Source organism: Microtus pennsylvanicus, chromosome 11 (assembly GCF_037038515.1).
Source record: "Microtus pennsylvanicus isolate mMicPen1 chromosome 11, mMicPen1.hap1, whole genome shotgun sequence".
Taxonomy (NCBI): Eukaryota; Metazoa; Chordata; class Mammalia; order Rodentia; family Cricetidae; genus Microtus; species Microtus pennsylvanicus.
The window spans coordinates 9,192,907-9,216,660 of NC_134589.1; the positions used below are offsets into that span (position 1 = coordinate 9,192,907).

Below are 23,754 nucleotides of genomic sequence, written 5' to 3' on the forward strand. Positions count from 1 at the left end.
CCCTAGAAAGCTTGGCAGCGCGCACCTTCTCTGCTTGAGCCATCGGGGACTACCTCAGGACCTTCCTCGCAGCGTGCACGTTCGCCTTTGGTATCTGGAACATAAGCATTTCTGGGTTGCTGAAGCGGAAAACCCAGGGGCTCACTTTGCAGATAGGCAGTGTGTGTGTGTGTGTGTGGTTTTAACAGAAGTGACCTGACTCCCCTCTCTCCCCCTTTTCATCTTCACGGTGCTCCCCCCAAATTTCATATCGAAACCTTTTTTTTAAGACCGTTTTTTTTTTTTTAAAACTAACTGAGTCTGGTGTGCAGGAGACAGCAGCGTTTTCCCAGGAGACCCTTGGGCAGGAGGGGAACCGTCAGGGAGAGAAAGGCGTGGCTTTAATTCTGTTCCTGGAACTGCCCTTCATGGATTCATCTCTGTCCTTCCGATTTTGTGTTTGAAGGTGTGGTCTGACTTGCAGTCAGGTTTCTCTAAATAGATGGTGCAGTCCACGCCGGTCTCACGCTTAAATCCTGCCCCAGTTTCCCAGGTACTGGGATCTGTGGATCAAGATCAAGATCTCCTCTTGGGCCAGTGTCCTCCAAACTGTTCCTTCGACTTCCACATACTCAAGAGGCTTTGTGTATTCCACAATCTCCCGTGTGGTTCAGATCTTTCTTTCCAACAGTTTGGTTCTGGGGGTCAAACTCAGGCCATCAATCAGGCTTGGCAACCAGTGAGCCCTTTATCTGCTGAGCTGTTTCATCAGCCTTTATTTATTTATTTGCAAGATTTGTTTTTATTTTATGTGTATGAGTGTTTTGCCTACATGTATGTGTGTGTACTAGGTGATTGTCTGGCACCTGAGGAGGCCAGAAGAGGGCACTGGATCCCCTGGAATTATAGACAGCTGGGAGTCACCAGGTGGGTGACGGGTACTGAACCCAGATCCTCCGCAGCAAGAGCAAGTGCTCTTAAGCACTGAGAAAGTCACTGGATCCACTTTAAAATAACAATAATAATAATAGTAATAATGAATCCTGATTTTTTTTTTTTTGGTTTTTTTGAGACAGGGTTTCTCTGTAGCTTTGGAGCCTGTCCTGGATGGAACTAGCTCTTGTAGACCAGGCTGGCATCGAACTCACAGAGATCTGCCTGCCACTGCCTCCTGAGTGCTGGGATTAAAGGCATGTGCCCCCACCACCCGGCTGATCATTAAATTTATGAAGGGAAGTTTGGCGAGATGGTTCTGGCTGCTCTTCCAGAGGTTCTGAGTTCAATTGCCAGCAACCACGTGGTGGCTCACAACCATCTGTAATGAGATCTGGTGCCCTCTTCTGGTGCGTAGGCACACATGCAGGCAGAACACTGTATACATGAATAAATCTTTAAAAAATATGTGAAGGGGCCAGGTAGTGATGGTGTAGACCTTTAATCCTAGCACTCAGGAGACAGAGGCAGGCAAATCTCTATGAACAGCCAGGTCTACAGAATGAGTTCTAGTATAGTCAAGGATAACCAGAGAAACTCTGTCTCAAAAAAAAAAAAAAAAAGGTCGAGAGAGCTGTGGTGGCGCACGCCTTTAATCCCAGCACTTGGAAGGCAGAGTCAGGTGGATCTCTATGAGTTCGAGCCCAGCCTGATCTACAAGAGATAGTTCCAGAACAGGCTCCAAAAAGCTACAGAGAGCCGGGCGGTGGTGGCGCACACCTTTAATCCCAGCACTTGGGAGGCAGAGGCAGGCAGATCTCTGTGAGTTCGAGACCAGCCTGGTCTACAATAGCTAGTTCCAGGACAGGCTCCAAAACCACATAGAAACCCTGCCTCGAAAAACCAAAAAAAAAAAGCTACAGAGAAACCCCGTCTTGAAAAACCAAAAAAATAAAAATTAATGAAGAGTCAGAGAAATTAAGTAACTGATTTGTGCCAACCCCACAGTTACTGAACAGCTGAGTTAGAAATCCAAAGTCCCCCCAAATCCAGTTCTCTTTTGTCAACAGATGACCTTAGACAGAAACACGTGTTGTCCTTTTCCCTCCCTCTCCCCACTTGGAGTCCCGACCACCAGACTAGAATTTTCAGGGAGGTTGATGTACGCGTTTTAGAACTGTAGGAGTAGCAATGTTGAATTAATTGGGGGGGATCCCACCACCTTTATCATACATAGGAGGAAGCTCCTGGTATTGCCAAGCTTGCTGCCAAGCCAAGTTACCCTGGTATGGTATAGTAAACTAAAGGTAGAAAGGGCTGAGCAGGTGTCAGGAGAGCTTGGGGGAAGGGCTGGAGAGATGGCCCAGCAGCTAAGAGCACTTGCTGCTCTTGCAAAGGACCAGAGTTACACGACAGCTCACAATCCTCTGTGACTCCAGTTCCAGGGGACCTGACATCTCCTTCTGGTTGCTATGGTCACCAGGCACACATACAATGCTCATATCACATGTATGCAAAACATTCATAAACATAATTTTTAAAAAAATGAAAAAGAATACTAGAAGAGGTAGAAAGCATGAAAGGAGGAACTGGCCAATAGCTCCCTGGAAACAGGCAGACTTGGCTTAAGCAGCCTTGACCCAGGAAAGGGAACCAGACATTCTGCTTTCTCAGGTGAGGGGGCAAGAGCAGAGAGAAGCTATGGAAGGCAGAAGAGAAAGACAGGAAGCAGGAACTGGAGGGACCTTGAACAGCAGGCAGAGACATTGGGGCTTATCCCTGCAGACGACAGGAGCCACCATAGGCTTTAGACCAGAGGAGAAGTGTGTGTGTGTGTGTGTGTGTGTGTGTGTGTGTGTGTGTGTGTGTGTTAGGGAGGCTTGTCTATACAAGAAAGAGCTGGAGAGAATCTAGCGAATTTTCCAAGACACCCAAATCAAAATGTATCATGAGCACGTAGATAGCAGAGGCAGAGGCTGTGGAATATACGGAGACAAGGAGATGTGAACAATCAGTAAATTTCTGAATAACCACGAAGAGGCTTAATATTACTTATAAATGTTTGGCCAATGGCTCAGGCTTCTTACTAGCTAGCTCTTACATTTAAATCAACCCATTTCTATTACTCTATGCATTGCCACGTGGCTGTGGTGTCACCCCATTTTCTACATGTCTTGCTTCCTCTGTCTGGCACCGCCCAGACTCTGCCTCTCTTCTCCTCTATCTCTGCTCGGATTTCCTGCCTGACTCTATCCAACCTTGCCACCGGCCAAAGCAGCTTTATTTATCAACAAATGAGAGCAACACATATTCACAACATACAGAAAGACATCCCACAGCAAAAATACACAAATGGCCAGGAGATTCAGGACAGTGGGCTTTAGATCAGTAGTCTAGGGAAATACAAATTAAAGTCCCAGAAAACATACCTAAAATGAACTACAAAACTCAGTGCTGGAGAAGATCTACAGCAACTGGGCTACCAACCAAAGCATGTAATGATACAATCCCTTCAGAAACCAGTTTGGTTTGCCAGGGCTTTCCATGTTGGTTTGGTTTGGTTTGGTCTGAGGATCCAAACCTGGGCCTTACCCCTGCTGGGTAAGTCTGTCACTAAACAGGGTCTCACCATGTAGCTGAGGCTGTCCTCGAACTCACAATCTTCCTGAGTCAGCCTCTCAAGTGCTGCAATTACAAACATGTGCCACTAACCCAATGGCAGTGTTGTAGAAGGTTAAATATATACCCACTGTATGACCCAGCCGCTCAGCTCCCAGGTATCTGCCCAACCGGGATGAAAACATTTCTCCACGTGGTCTTGTGCTTGGCTGATCATAGCTAACTGGAAATAGTCTACATGTCCAGGGGAATGGACATGTGAGCCATGATGCATTTCTAGAGCATGAGCAATAAAACTGGTCCAGGCAGCAGTATAGATGGATGGTCTGACAGATTGAACTTCACAGGTCTATGTTAAAAGAAAGAAGCCAGACTCAAGTTCTAAGGGTAGGAATGGGCAAGACCAAAACACAGTGAGACAAATCAAACCAGCAGGCTATATGTATGCTATACTTTATTTTTTGTTTGTTTGTTTGTTCTAGGCAGGGTTTCTCTGTGTAACAGTTCTGGCTGTCCTGGAACTCACTTTGTAGACCAGGCTGGTCAAACTCACAGAGATCTGCCTGCCTCTGCCTCCCAAGTGCTGGGATTAAAGGCATACGCCACCGCCACCCAGCTAACTTTTTCTTTTATGTGATGTTGAGACTCAAGCCCAGGGACCCCAGCATAGTAGAGGATTATTTAGCATCGATCCTGCAATTCACTTTGTTTTCTCTTTTTTAAGATTCTTCTTGATTCTTCTTGAAGTATTGGGAATTGAACCCAAGGCCTCCCTCGTGCTAGGCAAGTTATACTAAGTTACATCCCCAGCCTTGACTGTAGACTCTTTTCACAAACATAAGGTCTTTTGGACCTTGGGCTGTAGCAATCAGCCCGGCCTTTAAGTGGTTAGCTTCATCACCGATCACTGTTTTCCTTGCGTCAGGATGACCACTCACTGACCTCTGACTCACGGACAGGGCCTATCCTCTCTCACCTCTAGGTGTTTATTCTCAGGGTAATTATCTCATATCCACCCATCTTCTGGGCTTCTGAGACTTCAACCATCGGTACACACAGCTCTTCCCCCAAACTCGCAGGAATAAGGGTCCTGATTGGGAGGCGTCAAGTGGGAGGACCAGGCATTGAGGGATGAAGATGAGAAATAAAAAAGACAAGAGCAGAGCTGACGACTTCTGCCAAGTGAGTTTATTAAGAAGCACTGTGTCTTATTTACTCTCTGCAGGGGAAACTGGCCAAGGGCAGCAGAGAGATAAATCAGTTTGGGCAAAAAAACCCACAAGACATATCAGATGCAGCTGCCTTAGGACTGACAACCACAGACCGGGGAAAGACTTAGGTCCTCAGAAACTTCAGTCTTGACACCTTCAAGGTACTGACTGAATCCAGTGCCAGATGAGTCTTGCCAAGTTCACTCCTGGGTAAGAATACAGAACTCGTGGTCTGGACCGTTTGTTTCTCCCTTTCAGGGCCTCTGAGAAAGTCTTGGCTCAGTGTGGCTCCCCATGCTCATTCCACTTTTTTTTTTTAAAGACAGGGTTCTCTGTGTAGCCCTGGCTGACCTGGAACTCACTTTGTAGACTAAGATGGCCTTGAACTCAGAGATCTGCCTGCCTCTGCCTCCTGAGTGCTGGGATTAAAGGTGTGTGCCATTTTATTGAATATTTACTATAAGTCAAGAATTGTAGCCTTCCATATCGCTCTCCTCAGACCTCATTCCATCTACCTCTGGCTTTAGGACTCAGTGATCACACACTACCTGGAAATGAGCCTCTGTGATGCAGCTGTAGGAATCAAGTGTGTGTGTGTGTGTGTGTGTGTGTGTGTGTGTGTGTGTGTGTGCGTGTGTGCGCGTGCATGTGTGCAAGTGTGTGTGTGCATGTGTGCTTGTGAGTGTGTGCACATATGTGTGTGGGTGTGGGTGCATGCATGCGAATGTGTGTGTGTGCATGCATGTGTGTGAGCATTTGTGTGTGTGTGTATGGGTCTGGCTGTATCAGTGAGTACACAGACAGTCGTAACAAACATCCCCCCTCATCTTGGTGGTTAAAGACAATACGAAGTAATCTCTTTTTACCCTCAAGTAAGATGGGAGTCAAGTGGCCCTCCTCTAAGCAGTGACAGGTATTTATGCCCTGTCGGGGGAATTTTCTCCCTTGTCGAGGGATTGTCTATATTGTAATGTCTACCTGCTTTTAAGCTTCCAATGACAAATCAAAAGTAAATTTCACCAAGCTTACCCCGAGAAATCAATGCCTCTATCAGGGTTATGTACAAAGTGGAGTACAAGGGTGAAGGTTTGGGCAACCCTAAGCAGCTGCATTAGAAAGCGTGTTCGCAGCATGCCCGATAACTGCGTGCATAGAGCCCTCTTCTACTCTTTCCGAGTCTGTACTCTCCAACCCGTCGCTGAGGGGTTGTGTCCTAACGGCTGGGAAGGGTGAGTGGACTCGCTGAGGGTCCATGACTCTTCCTGCCCCATCCTTCCATGGGGGAATCTAAATATTCAACAAACCCAGGTGTGGTGATCTTTTACAATGAGGCCTGGCTGAACTCATGTCAACGGTAGTTTGGCTTGGAGAGTCCCCTTCAGTTACTAGAGCCTTGACTCTGGGCCACTCCAATCGACACACAGCAGAAGGGAGAACTTTGAACCTAGAAATGGCACAAGCTTCTTCCACCCATGACCCACTGGTCAGAACACCGGCAGACAGCCACATGTAGACTCGGAGCTGTACCCCACCACCCCCACCACCCCGCCTCATGTTCCCAGGTAGAGGAAGGGCATATCAGCTGTGTAGCCGTTTTGGAAGCCAGTGTGGAGAATCTCCAAAAGCTGAAAACAGAACTAGTTTGAGACCCAGCCACATCACTCCTGGGTACTTCCTCAAAGGGCTGGAAGCCTTGGGCAGAGATACTTGCCTGTCCAGGTTGATGCTGCACCGTTGACTCCAGCCGAGATGCTGAAGCAGCTTAGATGTCCACCAGCTGACGAGTGGATAAAGACAGTGGGGTGCGGAAACCCAGCACAGTTTTCTTCAGCCACACAAAGAATGAAGCTGCATTCGCAGGACAATGGGTGGAGCTGGAGCTCATTGTGTCAAGGTAGAAAAGCTAAGTTCAGCCCTTTGAGACAGCGGCAAAGGCAGTTAGACAGATGTCTGTACGTTCAAGACCAGCTTGGTTTATATATCAAATTCAGGTCAGCCAAGGCTACATAGTGAGGTTCTGTCTAATAAATAAATGAGAATAAAATAATTTACCATAATAGAGAGAGAAAAGGAAAGGGAGGAAGAAAGGACAGATGGAAGGAAGGGAGGGAGGGAAGAGGGGAGGGAGGGAGGGAAGAAGGAAGGAAGGAGAAGAAGGAAGGAGGAGGAAGGAAGGAAGAAGGAGGAGGAAGAAGGAAGGAAGGAAGGAGGAGGAAGAACTAAGGAAGGAGGAGGAGGAAGGAAGGAAGGAAGGAGGAGGAAGAAGGAAGGAAGAAGGAGGAGGAGGAAGAAGGAAGGAGGAGGAGGAGGAAGAAGGAAGGAAGGAGGAGGAGGAGGAAGAAGGAAGGAAGGAAGGAAGGAAGGAAGGAAGGAAGGAAGAAGGAAGGGGCTAGAGAGCTTTGTGTTCTGCTATTGCAGAGGACTCTAGTTTGGTTCCCAGCTCCACACCAGGAGGCTCGTGACCACCTGCTTCCTCCAACACCCTCTTCTCATCTCCAAATATTTACACAACCCTCCCCGCCCCCCGCCCCAGATTTTAAAACAAAATCTTTCAAAATGAATGAAAGAAAACTATGTCCTGTCTCTTCCCAGTGGCCAACCACACCGTGGACTCACTCCCGAGGCTGAGGACCCCCACTCCAGGCCTTCCTACTGTTCCCTGACTTCCTCCATGACATCTCAGGCATCCCCAGCTGATACACCCTCCGCCTTCAGGGTCTTCACACTGCAGCAACTGCACAGAGGCACCAAACAGACAAGCAAAGCTAGGAAGAGGAGGGTCTGTGAAACCAGGCACACAGCAAGTCCTGCCTGTCTAGGGGAGACCTTGCTCCTCACACAGTGCTCAGTCCGTGGGAGGTTTACAGAGTAGAAGAGAAGGGCACGGATAAATATGATCATGAAAATGAAGTAGGAGATCGGAGATTGAATAAAACATCAGCCGAGCATGGCGGCACACGCCCTTAAGCCCAGCACTAGGGAGGCAGAGACAGGTGGATCTCTGTGAGTTCAAGGCCAGCTTTGTCTACAGAGTGAGTTCTAGGACAGCCAGGGCTACACAGAGAACCCCTGTCTTGAAAAAACAAAAACACGAAAACAAAACGACAGCAAAATCAGACAGTGGAGATGTTGTCTAAGTCCCCGAGTGGAGTGGAGGTGCCACCCAGGCAGTGACAGTGAAGCTGGAAATCCAGGGATGCCCTCCTGGGGCCTCTGGAGTTCCCCCTCTTGGGGCCTCTGGAGTTCCCCCTCCTGGGGCATCGATTACCCCTCCCGTCTGTGATTTGGATCTTTATGTGCTGAGTTCATGGGGTTAATTACTGTTGTGGCTGGGGTGGGGTGAGCCAGAGTCCCGCCCTGGCCGTGGCTCCTGAGAGTCAGATGGACGTAGAGCCCTGGAGGGCTGGAGATGGTACCTGTTGCTAGCATTTAACTATTCCTACTGCCTAAGCCTACTTGGCTGAGTCCTTGTCCCTCCCTTGTCCCCACCCATTTATACCTCCCCCAATTCATCAAAGACCCAGCAAGGCCCAGCTCCCCAGGCAACTGGCATTATTCACCAGGGTGGGGCTATACAAGCTGGGAAAGAAGTGGTGGGGCTCATGGCTCAGATCCTAGCCAGTTGAGAGTGGGACGAACACCCCAAGGTCCCCCAGCTTCCCCAGCTCCAAAGGGACAGGACTCTGCACCAGCCTCACCTCCAAGGACCCTGCTCCTGGCTTGAGCAGACCCTCTGCTTCCAGCCAGCAGTCCTGGCTGCCAGCTGCTCTGTGGGGACAAGGACCGGTGAGTGAGGGCTCAGGGAAGAGGAGAGGAGGGAGGATGAGAAGAAAGCAGGCCTGGAGCCAGCAGGGATTCTGCTGATGCTCCAAGGTCTCCCAGCCTCTCCGCACCTTACAGAAAAAGAATCTATAGCCCAGGATGCCCCTCAAAGGTAGACAAGTTAGACCCTTCAGAACCCAGAGCTGAGCCAGGCGGTGATGGTGCACACCTTTAATCTCAGCACTGGGTGGGGGGGGGAGCAGAGGCAGGTGGATCTCTGTGCATCAAGGCCAGCCTGGGCTACAAGAGCTAGTTCCAGGACAAGCTCCAAAGCTACAGAGAAACCCTGTGTTGAAAAACAAAAACAAAAAAGCAGAACCCAGAGCTGGACCTCCTGGCATCATAGGCTCCCTGTTGGTGAGATCTTCCAGGGACCACCGGTTCCCTCCGCTCACATCAGGGCAGCGCCACCGTCTCCTGTGAGGCACAGATGAGTGAACCAGTGTGTGTTGGGCCTGATGGCAGGCTGGGAGGGGGTCAAGGGCTGTGAGCTGTGCGGGCGCAGCCTCTAGAGCAAGGTTAGCACTTGCTATGTGTCCCAAGGTAAGCAATTTTTATTTATTTATTTATTTATTATGTATACAATATTCTGTCTGTGTGTATGCCTGCAGGCCATAAGAGGGCACCAGACCCCATTACAGATGGTTGTGACCCACCATGTGGTTGCTCGGAATTGAATTCAGGACCTTTGGAAGAGCAGGCAGCGCTCTTAACCACTGAGCCATCTCTCCAGCCCCCGAGGTAAGCAATTTACCCTCCCTGGGTCTCAGGTTCCTCAGGAAGTTAGGTGGAAGGGATGAAGTTGGGTTCCTGGAGAGGAGTAAGATGACCATGCCACCAGTGTGCACCCTGGGCATGCGCTTGAGGTAGAGCTCATCCAGATACGTTTGTCGTGCTGCTGTGGTTATAATGGCGTTGTGCTATTGAATTGTTGAAATAACTTAGACCATACCGATCCTAGTTGGCTGTTTCAGAAGGAGACACTATGTACTCCTCCAGGCCGCTCTCCTTGCCCGTGCCTCCCTGTGTGTGCACGCACGCATGCACACAGGTGCACATGTATGCATAGAGAAAGCTGGGGCCTCAGGAAATGATGCCCCCTCCCGGTTCTGTTCTGGAATACTGAATATTCCACACAGAACATATTGGGGGGGAGGGGGCTGGGGACCATTCGACATGCCAGCTCCTACTGTTGTTGACTCAGGGGTGCCCAGGTCTGGCTGTTTCCCGGACTCCCAAGAGGAGTTAGGACTGAGCTAAGCACTCTTTGTTAACCTCACAACTGGCTGTAATTGGGGGGGTACAGGAATCCCTATTCACAGGTGGGAACATGAGACCTTGGAAAAGAGGACCCACCATCCTAACGAGGGACAGGCTATGCCTCCTGGCTAGATACCCTAAACAGGGGAATCCTCTCCAGGACTCCAGTAATTTGTGTACCCCCCCAAATTGATTGGTCCCCTGTCTTCTGGAACACTGGTCTTTCTCTGCCTACAGTCCATACCGTCCCAATGACGGGGGACCTCCCCACACACAAGCCAGTCATCACCCAGAGTGAGGTTAGGGCAGGAGTTTTGTGGGGCCCTGACTCAGGATGAGGGGTGGGGCCAGGAGTGCCTGGGAATTTGGGTCTTCCAGTTGGAAGGAACTGGGCCTCTAAAAATAGATAATAGACAGGAGGAAGAATCTAAAAATAGACTCCAAGCAAAGTAATGCGATTCGGCGCTTTGTGAGAATGCACATGCGAGCATGCGCGCATATGCGCAAGCGCACCTTCTGGAAGTTGGAGACACTAAAGCACAGACGAATGAGAAAGATCATAGACACACACATGCTCATCTCACAAACACAGCCTTCCAGGACAGCTCCGAACCCGTGCCTTATCTACATAGAAACCTGACAGCACCCCCACTGCTTCCGACTCACTCTCTCCAGAGCTGGCTGCTCCCTCCAGGGTCTGTTGGGTGGCAGCTGCTGAGAAGCGAGGATGAGAGAGAGAGCATGCTCCCCACCATATGTCTCCAGGCCTGGGCTTGCGGTTCAAATCTCGCCACCCTGGCACCTCGGCTCACAGAGGTGGAGCATGTGAGGAGGCCAGACAACTGTGGAGTTGCTGCTCTTTACCTGGACTCCAGGGACCCCGTTCAGGTCACTAGGCTTGTGTGGCAGCTGAGCAGGCTCTCTTTATGTAACCCAGGCTGGCCTCAAACTCTCAATCATCCAACTTTGTTTTTATAAGTGCAAGGATGGCGGGGCTGCATCAGTGGCTTCTTCTCCTACTGCCCACTCCCTCTCAAGGACTGGGAACCTCCCACCCGGCAAGCCAGTCACCAGAGAAAAGTTAGAGCCTAAGTTTTGTGGGGCCTCAATGCCTCAGTTGGATTTCTAGCAACTCCTTTTCCCAGTGGTGTGGGTTTAATGCCTTTTACATTTATCTCTGCTCTTAGATTTCCTCATATGAAAAAAAAATAAGAAAATGACAAGAGCCCTTTCATTCATTCTATAGCAATAGACCAAGTGAGCATCACTACTAATGCGGCTGGGTCACAATAGGTGGGATTCTCACTAGTGACAAGAGGCCAGACTGGGTTCCACACAGTGTCAAGGAGCCTCACAATGACCTCACACCGGGAAGACAACTTGAGATCCATTTTGAGAAATCGGTGACTGGACCAGGTCAAGGTTATTCAGTGTCAGATCTGTGCCGTAACCAATCAGCTCCCAGACTGTTTCTGATGGATCTCAGGCATAGCTTCAGTGCCCTGCACACTGGACATCCTGGGGGCACAGTGGGTCCTCTCAGACAGTCCCCACAAGCTTCCAAGGTGTGAGGTCAGGGTGGGGGAAGGAAACGGTGCCTGAAGGAGGGGCTGGGTGGTTCCTGATCAACCAGAAACATTGGGGCAGCGCAAAGAGAACAGGGAACCAGAGCGAATGGGAGCTGGAGAGCATGATAAACAAGAGCGCCCGGGGTGGTGCCCGGCTGCAATCCCAGAAACCTGAGAGGAAGCTGAGGCAGAAAGATGTGCTCAATGCTAGTCTGGGTTATACAATGAATTTGAGGTCATAGGCTAGCCTGAGCCAGGCATTAAGACAGAGACAGAGAAACATTTGGGGATGAGGAGGAAAAGAGAAAGACCAGCGGCCTGGTATCCCGAAGTAAATGGGACAAAGGAGAGAGGTAGGCTCCCTGTCAGGACAAGATTCTTCCCCCAGCCTCCTCCCTCATCTCAGCACACTTGAGATGCTCTTGTGTCCCCAAAGGCCTACTCCCAGCATCCTGCCTGTGGTCCCACAACCCGCCTTGCCTTCTCTCCCTCCCGCCTGCCAGAGAACTGAGCACCGGGCTTAGACTACACACCTGAGTTGCTAAAGTGACTGGAGTCCCTTGCCCCATCTGTGTCAGAGCCTGGCACCTGCCCAGGACCTCAAGGATGCTCAGATCAAGGAGACTCAAATCAAAGGAATCCCTCACCATGGTGCACGCCCTGGGCTCCGGCTGCATGGTTCAGCATTTAGGAAATCCCACTTTGAACCTCTGCCCTCCCATCTGTAAAGTGGGGACGATGGCAATGTAGTTCCTCGCTCCATAAACAAGGGCCAGGGTTTTTTGTGTTTTATGTGTACAAATGTTTATTTTCCCCATCTATGTGCATGAGCCACATGTGTGCAGTGCCCAGTGAGACCAAAAGGGGACACGGAATCCTCTGGAACTCAAATTATAAAGGGTTGTGAGTGGCCATGTGGGTGCTAGGAACCCAACCTGAGTCCTCTAGAAGAGCCGCCCTCTGGAAGTGCTCTTAACCCCTGAGCTATCTCTCCAGCCTGAGGGCTGAGGCTTTATTGTTAGAATTAAATAGGCATACAGTACTTAGCATATGTTCGGGATACTTTATAAATTTCAACAATTGGTAAAAAAAAAAAACAGGTGAGGTGGCACAAACCTATAATACCAGTACTTGGGGGACAGAGGCAGGCAGGTCTCTGTGAGTTCAAGGCCAGCCTGGTCTATATAGCAAACACCAGGACAGCCAGCAGTACATTGAGACCCTCTCACAGAAAAAGAATATATATACTTTTTCATATTATATATATCATATCATATTTCATATATATCGAACATATATGTAATAGTTCATATATTCCAGAAAAATATATTTATATATCATCGCTTCCATGAAATTCCATGTCTTCAACTAAGAACTGAAGCTAATGCCTATTCTCATCTACCCACCTCCCAGGGGATTCTTCTGATAAAATTTCAAGTTCAGGTCCTGGCATAATGAGGGGGAATTCCTCCTCCAGAAAAGCTACTTAGCTCCTTGGACGCTCCAAGAAGACCTCTAGCCTTCTCCCACTGGATGGGGCAGGTCCAGCCGTCTGTTCCCTAGGCTGGGTCATCAACACCCCTTACTGGTGTTCTAGAGACACCTCCAGTGTTCCTTCTGTTGGGAGTCGGGGTGGTGTTGAGAATAGGAGGGAGCCCTGTTCTCAGAAGCAAGCCTGGAGGGAAGGCTGCTCCCTGGGATTGTCTAGGGCCCATCTACTGGGTAGCTGCACGAATCACAGATATGAATAGCACCCCCTGGGCCATTCTCAGGCCAGCAATAACTGTGATCATTAGTAACTGGAGTGTACTAAATATCAGGTGTGTAGAGAACGCTTTAACACTCATCCTAATAACCTGTGGTGACCACTATGATTATAATGGCTATTTTATACATAAGGAAACAGAGAGCGGCCACTCACACAAAGTCACAGGTTCTGCTGTGCAGGTCTGGTTATCCCCTGAGCCCAACCATCTCCTCACTTGGATTATTTAAAAGAAGTTGATACAAGCTTGCACAGGGGAATCACAGTATTGTGTTCAGTCATAACATGGAGACAGGTGGCTGAGAGTCTGGCATCGGAGTTGAGCTGTTGCCCTGTGGCTGTTGATGGCATTTGACCAGCCCCTTCCCTCTGGGTCCCTGTGTAATGAGAGCGCTAATCACAGACTAGGGAGCACTTCTGACACGGCTTTGCCCCGCCCCCACCTCCATTACATTGCTACTTTCATTGTAACACACTAACCTTACAGCCATCTAACCCAAAGCTTTCCTAAAAATTATTTTTATTTTATGTGTGTGAGTGTTTTGTTTCCATGTATATCTGTGCACCACAGTGCCTGCAGAGGCCAGAAGGGGATGTTGGATCCCCTGGAACTGGAATTAGAGATGGCTGTGAGCTGCTGTGTGGATGCTGGGTACCAAACCCAGATCCTCTGCAAGAGCAGCCAGTGATCTTAACCACTGAGCCATCCCTCCACCCCATCTCAAAGCTTTTTAATCCATGGTCTCTGTCTCTGAGTCTCTTCAGATTCTGGATATAAACTGTCTAGAACTATGAGCAAAATTAAATATGAGTATGGGAGTGTGTGTGTGTGTGTGTGTGTGTGTGTGTGTGTGAGAGAGAGAGAGAGAGAGAGAGAGAGAGAGAGAGAGAGCGAGAGCACGTGTACATGCGTGTGTGTACGTGTGTTTTGTGTAGGCTTTCCAGGAAACATCTCCAGATTCTAAGCCTCAAACTAAGAATCATTAGTTTTTCTAGTTTTTCTTTTCTTTCTTTTTTTTTTGAGGGGGGGTGGGTGTGTTTCGAGACAGGGTTTCACTGTGTAGCTTTGGAGCCTGTCCTGGAACTCACTCTGTAGACCAGGCTGGCCTTGTACTCACAGAGATCTGCCTGCCCCTTCCTCTCGAGTGCTGGGATTAATAGCGTGCACCACCACTACCTGCCTCTTTTTTTCTTTTCTTTTTTTTTTTACGATTTTATTTATTTATTATGTATACAATGTTCCTCATGCATATATGCCTGCAGGCCAGGAGAGGGCACCAGATCTCATTACAGATGGTTGTGAGCCACCATGTGGCTACTGGGAATTGAGCTCAGTACCTCTGGAAGAGCAGCCAGCGCTCTTCACTGCTGAGCCATCTCTCCAGCCCCCAGACCCCAGTTTTTCTGAATTTGTAGGTCTTCCTTGTTTTCCAATGAAAGGCTACATGCACAACAGAACAAGGAGTTTCCCAGGCCCCGTGTAAAACACAGAGAAGCCTGAGAATGTGGTGTGTTTCCGGGTCGAGAAAGCCAATGTTGTATTGAGCAGCTTTCACCTATCACAAGCATATTCTGTTTGGATTACATGTATGTATGCATGCATGTATGTATGTATGTATTATGTAGTGTGTGTGTGTGTGTGTGTGTGTGTGTGTACTATAGCAGTTCAGAGGACAACTTACAGGAGTGAGTTCTCTCCTTCCACTACATGGGTCCTGGGGACAAAACTTAGATCACCAGCCTTGCCAGCAAAGCCCCTTTATTCAATAAGACATCTCACTGGCCCCCAGATATCATAGCACATACTCTCTATGGCTCAATGTAGGTCTATGGGGCATGGATCAATTTAATCTTTAGAGGAAAAAAAAAGACAAAACAGTTGTATTCTTCCCTTTATCTTACTTGAAGTTCCTCTTGCTTCTTGAATCTTTGCCAGCTACTACCGTCCCAGGATCCCGTCCCTGAGCCACACTGGCCCCTCGAGATCCACGCCCCCACTTTCCCCACTCTGCCTGGACATTGACACGCCTACCACGCTGTCTTGTCTTCCACAGTCTTTCTTACCCGCTATGTCCTTCCCAGGACAGTCTTGGCAAGGACCAGTGTGCCTTTTCAGAGGTAGCTGCAATAATTAAGATGGCCAAAAGTGGTCACAATTGTACACGCCGTGTAACCCTGACTGGTAGAAGGATGTCTTCTTGATCCTCTTGGTGGCTTGAGTGTAAGGACTGTGTGACCAAGAAGACCTGTGTTCTTTACCTCTGAGGGCCACGGTGTTCTCATCTGTAAAGTGGAGACAGGTAGCCTAGGACCTCTGGACGGTTGATATATAGCATCTATAGCCTATGTTCCTTTCTCATCGGTCCTACATCAGGCACATCATTAGGGATGGAACAAGGAAACCTCAGACTTGGCTAAGAAATGACAGCATGCTGGCCACCCACTTGGTAAAACGTACTTGAGAGAAGAGAGTACTAAATCTGGCACCCCGAAAGACTTAGCAGAGATAGGTAAGGAAATTGAGACACCCCCCCCCCCCAGGTGACAGGCAGGGACCTCAGGAGACTGACTTCTTGCCCACTTCTGAGAGTGCCCTGGTGGGTCTGGTGGGCAGGGACGGTGCCATCCTGCCTTCAGCTGCTACCGATTTTGGGATCAGAGCATAAGAGGACAATGGCCCAGGGATGCTGGGAATGATCCCTGCAGACATGTGCAGAGGTGGGGGTGCTCAAGGACCCCTCCAATGAATAGACCCCACCTCGCACCCCACTCTCACCCACCCACTCCCCAGTGCCTACAGAACAGAACACAAGCACCACCACAGTGTAGGACGTGCTGTACAAAAATATAATGAGCCCGAAGGAAGGGTTTGGGGTACAATGGTGGGGATCACAGCATCTGGCAACCCCAGTGCAGGGAGAACCAGGAGGGGCTGAGGCAGTAAACACTCAGAAGAGGTGAGAAACAGCAGTGTCTGGGGCTCTGAGAAAAATGAGTCGGCACTTGGAGGTGGCCCCAGGCTTGGGCCCAGAAAGCAAGAAGGCTGGGGGTGGACTCAGGGTAATGGTGGCAAAGAAGCCACCTCCTTCACACTCAGAACTGCGCGTGCATAGGTAGTGCACCTCCAGATAGAATGCAGAGGTCTTTGGGGTTCTTTCCTCTGTCCCAGGGAGCTCAAGGAGGTGTTAGAGACTGTGCCTGCTCCCTGCTCTCTGAGCTAGAGTCTGGGACAGGGGTTCACTGCTGACAAGGAGGAGGGGCATGGCCATGGGGGGCTGGATGTGAACCTGCATGCATATGGCTCCTGAGGACTGAACCACATCTATAACCTTGCTGGGATGGAGGCGCTATAAGGAGTCTGAGGACCTCTGGGCTAGCCTTTGCCCTGGTTTTCACCTCCATACCATCACAGGGCTGGACACATAGTAAGTTCTCATTTCTCCGTGATCCATGCAGACTCATGAGCAGCCCAGGCCCCTCCAGACTCTGAGGGAAAACTTCCTCTGATCAACCACAACACACAAGCACACATATCCTATATCCATACCACACATACACACTATACACACACAACACATAACATATGCACACCACACACACACACACCCTATATGTACATTGTATATATACACACACACACACAATACATACACCCTATATATACACATCGCCCCACACACGAGAGAGAGAGAGAGAGAGAGAGAGAGAGAGAGAGAGAGAGAGAGAGAGAGCGCTGGGAGCCTGGGCACAATCAGGAACTCAAGTTCTTTGCTTATCCAGGATCTTCCTCTCTCACAGAGCCTTCCCACACTGGGCCTGACACAGATTGCATCCAGCCCCCTGCCTGTCTAGGCCTGGGAGACTCTGAGGCAGTTAGCAGATGCGATTCTACAGCCTTGACTTCCAGGCCTGGGGGCCACAATACTGATGCACCTTGCTTCTAGGCCCCCTGGTCCTCTGGAGACCCTGGAAACATCCAACTTCACAGTGGAGTGGGGCAAAGCTAAGGGTGAAAGAGAGGGGACTGGCCTTCTGGGAGACGGGGTGTGCTGGGGAGAGAAAGACCAGGCATTTGGCTGAAGGGTCTGGTTGGAAAACCTCCCTTTTGGGGTGTATGAAGAGGGGGTACCCAAACTCTTCCATTACAGTGAGTAAGAAGCAAAAGTTTCCAGCCTGAAAAAGAACAGGACCCCACTTCCACTGCCAAGAAGGACTGGAAAAGGTCGGTGGGGGAGGTGATGTACCTGCGACAGGTCACGCTACACCCCACCCCCTCTCTACCTCAAATTCAGCTCTGATGTCATCTAATCCCCAGGGCCAATCAGTCCCTAACCACCAATCCTCTTGTAATTCAGGACTTTTCAATGAGGGTGGCTCAGGGGATCCAACACCCCTCAGAAGTGGCGCTCTGGAATGCTGTGGTCCCTCTGGGTACCTCCAGGCGACACCTCTGCTTCAGAATGTGGACAGTGTTCCTAGGGAGGTGACCCATGTGACCCTTGCTCCTGGAGAAGGGGCGGCAGGGATGGCAATTGTGAGGACCTCTGGGGCCCCACCATGGGTTGTGGCAACTTGCAATTCATTTTGGTCTGAGGCGAGGAGGAGCACCTTTCATCTGTGGAGAAAGAGACAGACAGAACCGGGTTCAGAACACAACCTTCAAAGGTCTCATTTCCTTCCGAGACCAGCTACTCTGAGACTTAGCCACCCCCTCTCCGCAGGCTGATGGCCTTTCACGGGGACACTGACTACCCCGCTGCCTGAATCGTGAGCCAGACTGCCTTCCCACAGCCAGCCTTTCCCCAGCACTGGGGGCAAAAGCCCTCAGATATCAAACGGAGGCAGCGAGCTTGTGGGATGCTATAGTGGACAGGAGGGACTGGCAAGGGTTGGGGCTGCTATAATCACTTTTCTAAGGTGCCTCCAAGGCTGCTGTTGGACCTGTTGGGAGCAGGGCTTGGAGACACATCTGCTTTGAGGGCTTGGGCAGTTGAGGTGAGCCGCTGATGCCACGCCCTCAGTCCCAGAGCAGTTGGCTGTTCCCCAGGCTCCAGAGCCAAACCCCCGCCCAAGCTCGGTCATCTCCGCAGGAAACCAGCGTGAGGCACGGGGTGAGCTACACTCTAATCCCCGATCGTCCACTGGCTCATTGTGGCACACGCTCAGGGAATGGAGCTCAGGATTTGACAAAAGCGTTGACTTAAGGACCTGGGAAGTGGCAGGGTTCCAAAACACCTCAGCTTTAGGGCCGGGAATATAGTTCAGTCAGTAGAGAGCGCCTGCCTGGCATGCATGAAGTCCTGGGTTCAGACCCCAGCACTTGGAAGGTGGATCAGAAATTCAGGGTCATTCTCAGCTACACAACAAGTTCAAGGCCAGCTTGGGCCACAGGAGACCCTGTCTAAAAGGCTCTTAAAATCTTAGCCATGATTACTCTAAGTATATTCCACTAAAATGCTCTTTTCCCCCCATTTGGGTAATCCCAGAACTGAGTGTCAACTATGATAACAAAGCCTCCGGTTATTAAACTGGCAGGTTGGTTTTCTTTTCTTTTCTTTCTTTCCTTTTTTTTTTTTTTTTTTGAGCTGGTGATAATGGATAATGGAGCTCTTGCAGCTGATTGCTGGCTTTGGCTTTTATGCTATACGATACTAAGCCTCCTCCCATTATTGAAGAGGTAGATCCTCTCCCCTATACAGGCACTCACAACTCTGTGTCCTCCAGCGCCGGGGGACGCTCCAGAGCCTGCCTGCGCCTCCTCACGGCCCCCAGAATCTTCTTCCGAGGCCCCAGGGGCACGCTGATGCTGCGGAGGTCGAGGTCAGAGCACAGCATCAGAGCCTCCAGGTCAATCTTCTCCTGCCGCAGGAGGGAGGCAAAGTCCTCCAAGTACAGGGAAGCCAGGAAGGTCTCCAAGGGGCTAGTCTCAGGCTCCAGGTCCTCATCTAAGCCCAAGTCTAGCTCATCCCAGGGCAACTCCTCCCCGCAACTGCGGTCCTGCAAGCTGTTGGCACTGCCCAGGCTGTCATCGTCCAGGCTGGGGGAACTCTGCAGCCGACCCCGCGTCCCTGTCCCATCCAAGCCACCGTCCTCGCGGCCCAGCCCGTGCAGCCCGCTGCTCAAATAGTTCCTTCGAAATACCATGGTACCCAAGCCGGGGCGAGTAAACAAGGAATCGTGGCCTGAATCGGTGCTGACTTCCGAGTGCGCAGGCTCGGCAGCCAGTGTGGCACGGGAGACGCTGTCCTCATCTGAGAGGAACATGTCCCTGAGTGGGGCACGGCCCCACTCTTTGGGGTTGGCGTAAGTGCCCTGGCGCACAAACATCACATCGCTGCCCAGCTGCAGGCCCGAGAGCGATCGGACGCTTTTGCGCCCGTCCTCGGAGACCTTGAAGGTGCCCTCGCCCCCCTGCTTGCGCCTCTCCAGCTTCTTCTGGATCTTGGCCTTGCCCTTGGCCGTGCCGTGCAGCGTAGCCTGCGAGTAGGGCAGCTGGCTGCCCAGCGTCAGGTGCTGCAGCCGGCGGCTCAGGGTGCTGGACGTGAGGCTGGAGAAGCTGAGCGTGTCGGAGCGTTCGGCCAGCTCTCGCCGGTAGCGCCGCTCCATACGCTCGTGGTGTTTGCGCTGCATCTTGGCGCACTCGCGGATACGCCGCTCCGCCTCGCGAAAGGCCTTGTCCTTCAGCTTGCCCACCAGCTTGGGGTTGAGGCTGCTCTGTTTGGCTGCGATCGAGTCCAGATAGCGCACGCTCTCCATGTGGCCTTTCATAGCGGCCATGTCCAATGGCGTGTGGTAGTCATTGTCCAGGCACCAGATGTTGGCCCCGAAGGATACGAGGAAGGACAGGCAGTGCAGGTGGCCATTAGAAGCTGCCAGATGCAAGGGTGTGTTTCCCCAGATGTCACACTTATCCGGGTCACCCCTGCAGGGGAAAGAAAGGACGAGTCCTTTTAGCAAGCCAGCCTGTGGGCTCGGGTTGGGGGTATAAGGAATCTGGGTTGGGGGAAATCAGAAAAAGAAAGGAAAGCCCAAAGACATTGTGAGCTTCCTGCAGCACAGCACCCCCTAAAGCGGTGGTTCCCAATCTGTGAGTCGCAATCCCAACAGGGTCACATATTAGATATCCTGCATATCAGATATTTACATTACAATTCATAACAGTAGCAAAATTACAGTTACGAAGTAGCAACGAAGTTTATGATGGGAGGGGTCACCAGAATATGAAAAACTGTATTAAAGGGTCACAGCGTTAGGAAGGTTGAGAACCACTGCCCTAAAGAAACGCATGTGGCTGAGACCTAGACTCCCAGGAGATGAGCCAACAGATGTTTCGGGACTGAGCACAAAGCAGGAGTATGGGGGAATGGCCCAACCCACAAAGGGGCGGGGCTACCTAGGAGGCGGGGTAGGGCGGGCCTTCCCCTAGAGAACAGAGGGCTGGGAATCTCAGGGGATAAATATTTGATGCGCTGAAAGAAAGGAGTGAATTATTCATGGACCCTGCGGGGAGCGGGTCCAGAGAGGTGGTGGGCCAGGGCTGAGTCTGGGTCTCTAAGCGGGTGAGGTGGTTTGTGAAGCCACATGTTACAGGGTGACTGAATAAGAGAACCAGAGGGTGGTGTGTGCCGGGCTTAAACTTGGAAGAGCATGAGAGAGTGCGCGCTGGCATGCAGTGGGCACCGCCATGTCTGCAGGGAGCGGGGCCAGGCCTGGCAACGCCAGTGTTAGAGTAGGTGTCGGGTCTTGGCCTGGGCCAGAAGGGGACTGTGGGGACAGCCAGGACTGGAGAGGAAGAGGGCCGGCGACCTGGCTGTGCTGCTCTCCCTTGTTCAAGTTGCCCTTTGAAGCAGGTGGCCTGGCCCCCTCCAGAAGCCCTCTCTAATGCCCTCCGGGTCTGACTCCGGCCCACAGTCCAGCTCCTGCTGCCTTCTCTAGGAATCTTGACTCTCTCTCTGGTCTGAGCCCCGGGTCCTGCCCAACACTAATGAGGCCACAAGGCCAGCCCAGAGCTGGGGAAAGAATCACTCCCTTGTCTCAACACCTCCCAGTCTCCCCCTCCCCCCCTACCCCGCCCTGCTCCCATCCCCACTTCAGCTTCCCCCTCTGCTTGCCAAGTCCTGTAGGTTACTGTGGGGAAGCGTTGCTCGGCAACAGACCCTCCCTCATCAAGCACAAATCCTTGCTTCGGTAGAACTCGAGGGCTTTGGAGAGCCAATGGCAAGCCTTCTTTCCCTTCAGACCCCTGTGTGAGACTCCCATGAGTCTCTCTGACGGATGTGCAGAGGGGATAGTACCTCTGTGTGCCGTCCCGGAGAGTCTTGGCCTCTCACTGCCTAAGCTGTCTGATCCCAGGCTGTCTCCACCTGCTGCTTAGACCCAAGGGGCTGCCGAGACTGAAACCTTTCCCCACATATCCAGGCACTCCAAGTACCAGGGTCAACACAATCCCTGCCCCTGCCCTTGACCCCTAGAACCTGAGACATTGACTTGAACACTCTGAGGGCATCCTTCTCCTGCCCAGATCATACCAGTATCGAGGCCAGCCCTACTAAACTGTTGATGTTAGGATAGTTCCGGTAATGTGATTTAATGCCCTTCCCCCGACTCACTTCAGTGACCCTGGATCCTACATTGCCTGACCCCTCCAGGTTCTCTGTGCTGACCCTCCCTCCCAGGACAGCTCCAGAGGGAGGAGAGGGACAGCTGCCCTCTTTGCATATATATGGCTTCCCACTTCGCTGTCCTGCTGTGGGGGAGGGGTACAGAGAGTTAATTACAGCTGAACCAGTGACATTTGGTAGTGTGGACAGTGCCCATAAATCTCAGGAGAGGAGTGGTGAGAAGGCACAGGTCAGTATGAGACTCGTCCTGTGGGAGCATCTGGTACTGTGGGGACAGCCTTTTGACTCCTAGTTTGGATAGTAGGCATGAAGGTCTCTCCTTTCTGGCTCCCACTTCTAGGGCCTTGGAGACTTCTCAGCCTTCTCTCTGATTCCCCCTTCCCTTAACTCTTGCATCCAGGTGCCCCAACTCAGAATTGTCTTTAAGTTTTGAATCACTCTGCAGCTCCCCCCCACACACACACACACATCGCAGTTCCTCTGCTCTAAGCCCTACACACAGTTCACAAGAGCCATCAGCCTCGGCTGATGTCCTTTCCACGTGTGTCTCTCAAAGTATGGCAGGCTGCACGGTCTCACCTTAGGGGCTATCCATACGGGAAGAGGGAAGAGGGCACCTCAGGGTAGAGGGTAAGAAATGCCATAAGGTTTGGGATATGGGGTTCTTACGGTTCCCTGCTGGCTGGGCAGAGTATACTCACCCTCGGCTCACAATGAGGCGCAGAGACTCCAGGTTGCCATGATAGGCAGCCCAGAGGGTGGGGGTCATGCCATCCTCGTCAGGGGCATTCAGCTCCTTCCGGGTGGCCTCCTTGAGGAGCTCCAAGTAGCCATCCCTGGCGGCCCGGTGATACTGGTCATTCATGGCGCCCGAGGTGGACGGGTCGTGCAAGGGGCACCAAGAAATGTCCCCCCGACGGGGAGGGCAGCCAGGTTAGGACTGAAACATGGGTTTAAAGGAAGGGGCTGGGCAGGAGCCTGTGCCACCAGCCCCTGCTGGCGCAGATGGAGGATGCGGGGCGCCAGAGCCACGACTACAGAAGACTACAGACTACCGGGACATCTGAGCCGCGCACCAGGAGAGGGAGGGGGAAATCTCTCACTGCCCAAGAGCCGCCCAGGAGCTTCCCCTGGGTCCTAAACGCCCTGCTTTTCAGCACACAGGGGTGATTCAATCGAAGTCCAGCTCTCTCGGGTCAAAAGCTTCGACTCTGGCGTTGCTCTTGAGGCTCAGTATTGAGGACAATTTAGGATGTCCTCGACAGAGCTCCGGCCGCTGGACTCCCTGATTTCTTCACCCGTCAAAAGGAACGCTCCAAGGACTGGAGAATGGTGTCTGAGGGTGGGATGGAAAGGCAGTCCTGATCCGGAGGACAGAGGGCCTAGAGGAGCAGGAGGACCCACTCACTGCAAGACAATCCGGGAGCAGGGCGCAGCAGTGACTCCAGAGTTAGCCTACTCGCGCGGGGTCGGACAACGGCTCTCCAGCAGGGGGAGCTAAACGATTACAAGACGGCTGGGGAAACCCCGTGGGAACCAGACTTTGCAGCATCCAACAAGCATCTCCGGGCAGCAGTAGTAAGGGATACAGGAAGACCGAACTTGGATCACTCTGAGGGCAGGTGGGGAAAGGGAGAACTGTTGTCCTGATCCAGGGACAGCAAGCAAGATCCAAGATATAGGTGACTCCTGAGCTGCGACGGCATCTAGGTGCAGGCGGGCACTGGGATGGGAGTCCGCTCTGCAGGCTTTGGGTGGGTGCGATCTCTTAGTACCAGGTTACAGTGGGTGTTGGGGGCGGAGGACCCTCTAGGTACCGCATAATGGGGACACTCCTGAACCCTGGCCGCGCCAGCGCGACAGGGTGAGGAGATCTTAACAGGTAAATATAAATCTCACCTTATCTGACTTCCCTAAATTCAGCTCGGAGAAAAGATGGATCATGTGAGTGGGACTGAGAGGTTTATGGAACCGGG

The 23,754-nt window shown here is 51.4% G+C and overlaps 1 protein-coding gene across 2 annotated transcripts; it reads right to left on the bottom strand.

Annotated features, from left to right (window-relative positions):
• Window positions 1-15,984: 15,984 nt before the first annotated feature.
• Window positions 15,985-22,852, bottom strand: Ush1g (USH1 protein network component sans). Of its 2 annotated transcripts, XM_075942144.1 has the most exons (3): window positions 22,480-22,852; window positions 18,865-20,079; window positions 15,985-17,772 (listed from the first exon to the last, which is right to left on the bottom strand). In XM_075942144.1, the coding sequence occupies exons 1-3, from the start codon at window positions 22,641-22,643 to the stop codon at window positions 17,769-17,771; spliced, it is 1,383 nt and encodes a 460-aa protein (XP_075798259.1). In that variant the 5' UTR covers window positions 22,644-22,852; the 3' UTR covers window positions 15,985-17,768. The 2 variants fall into 2 exon arrangements, with proteins under 2 accessions (XP_075798259.1, XP_075798258.1); XM_075942143.1 differs by lacking the exon at window positions 15,985-17,772 and having other exon boundaries at window positions 18,861-20,079; window positions 22,480-22,643.
• Window positions 22,853-23,754: the final 902 nt, after the last annotated feature.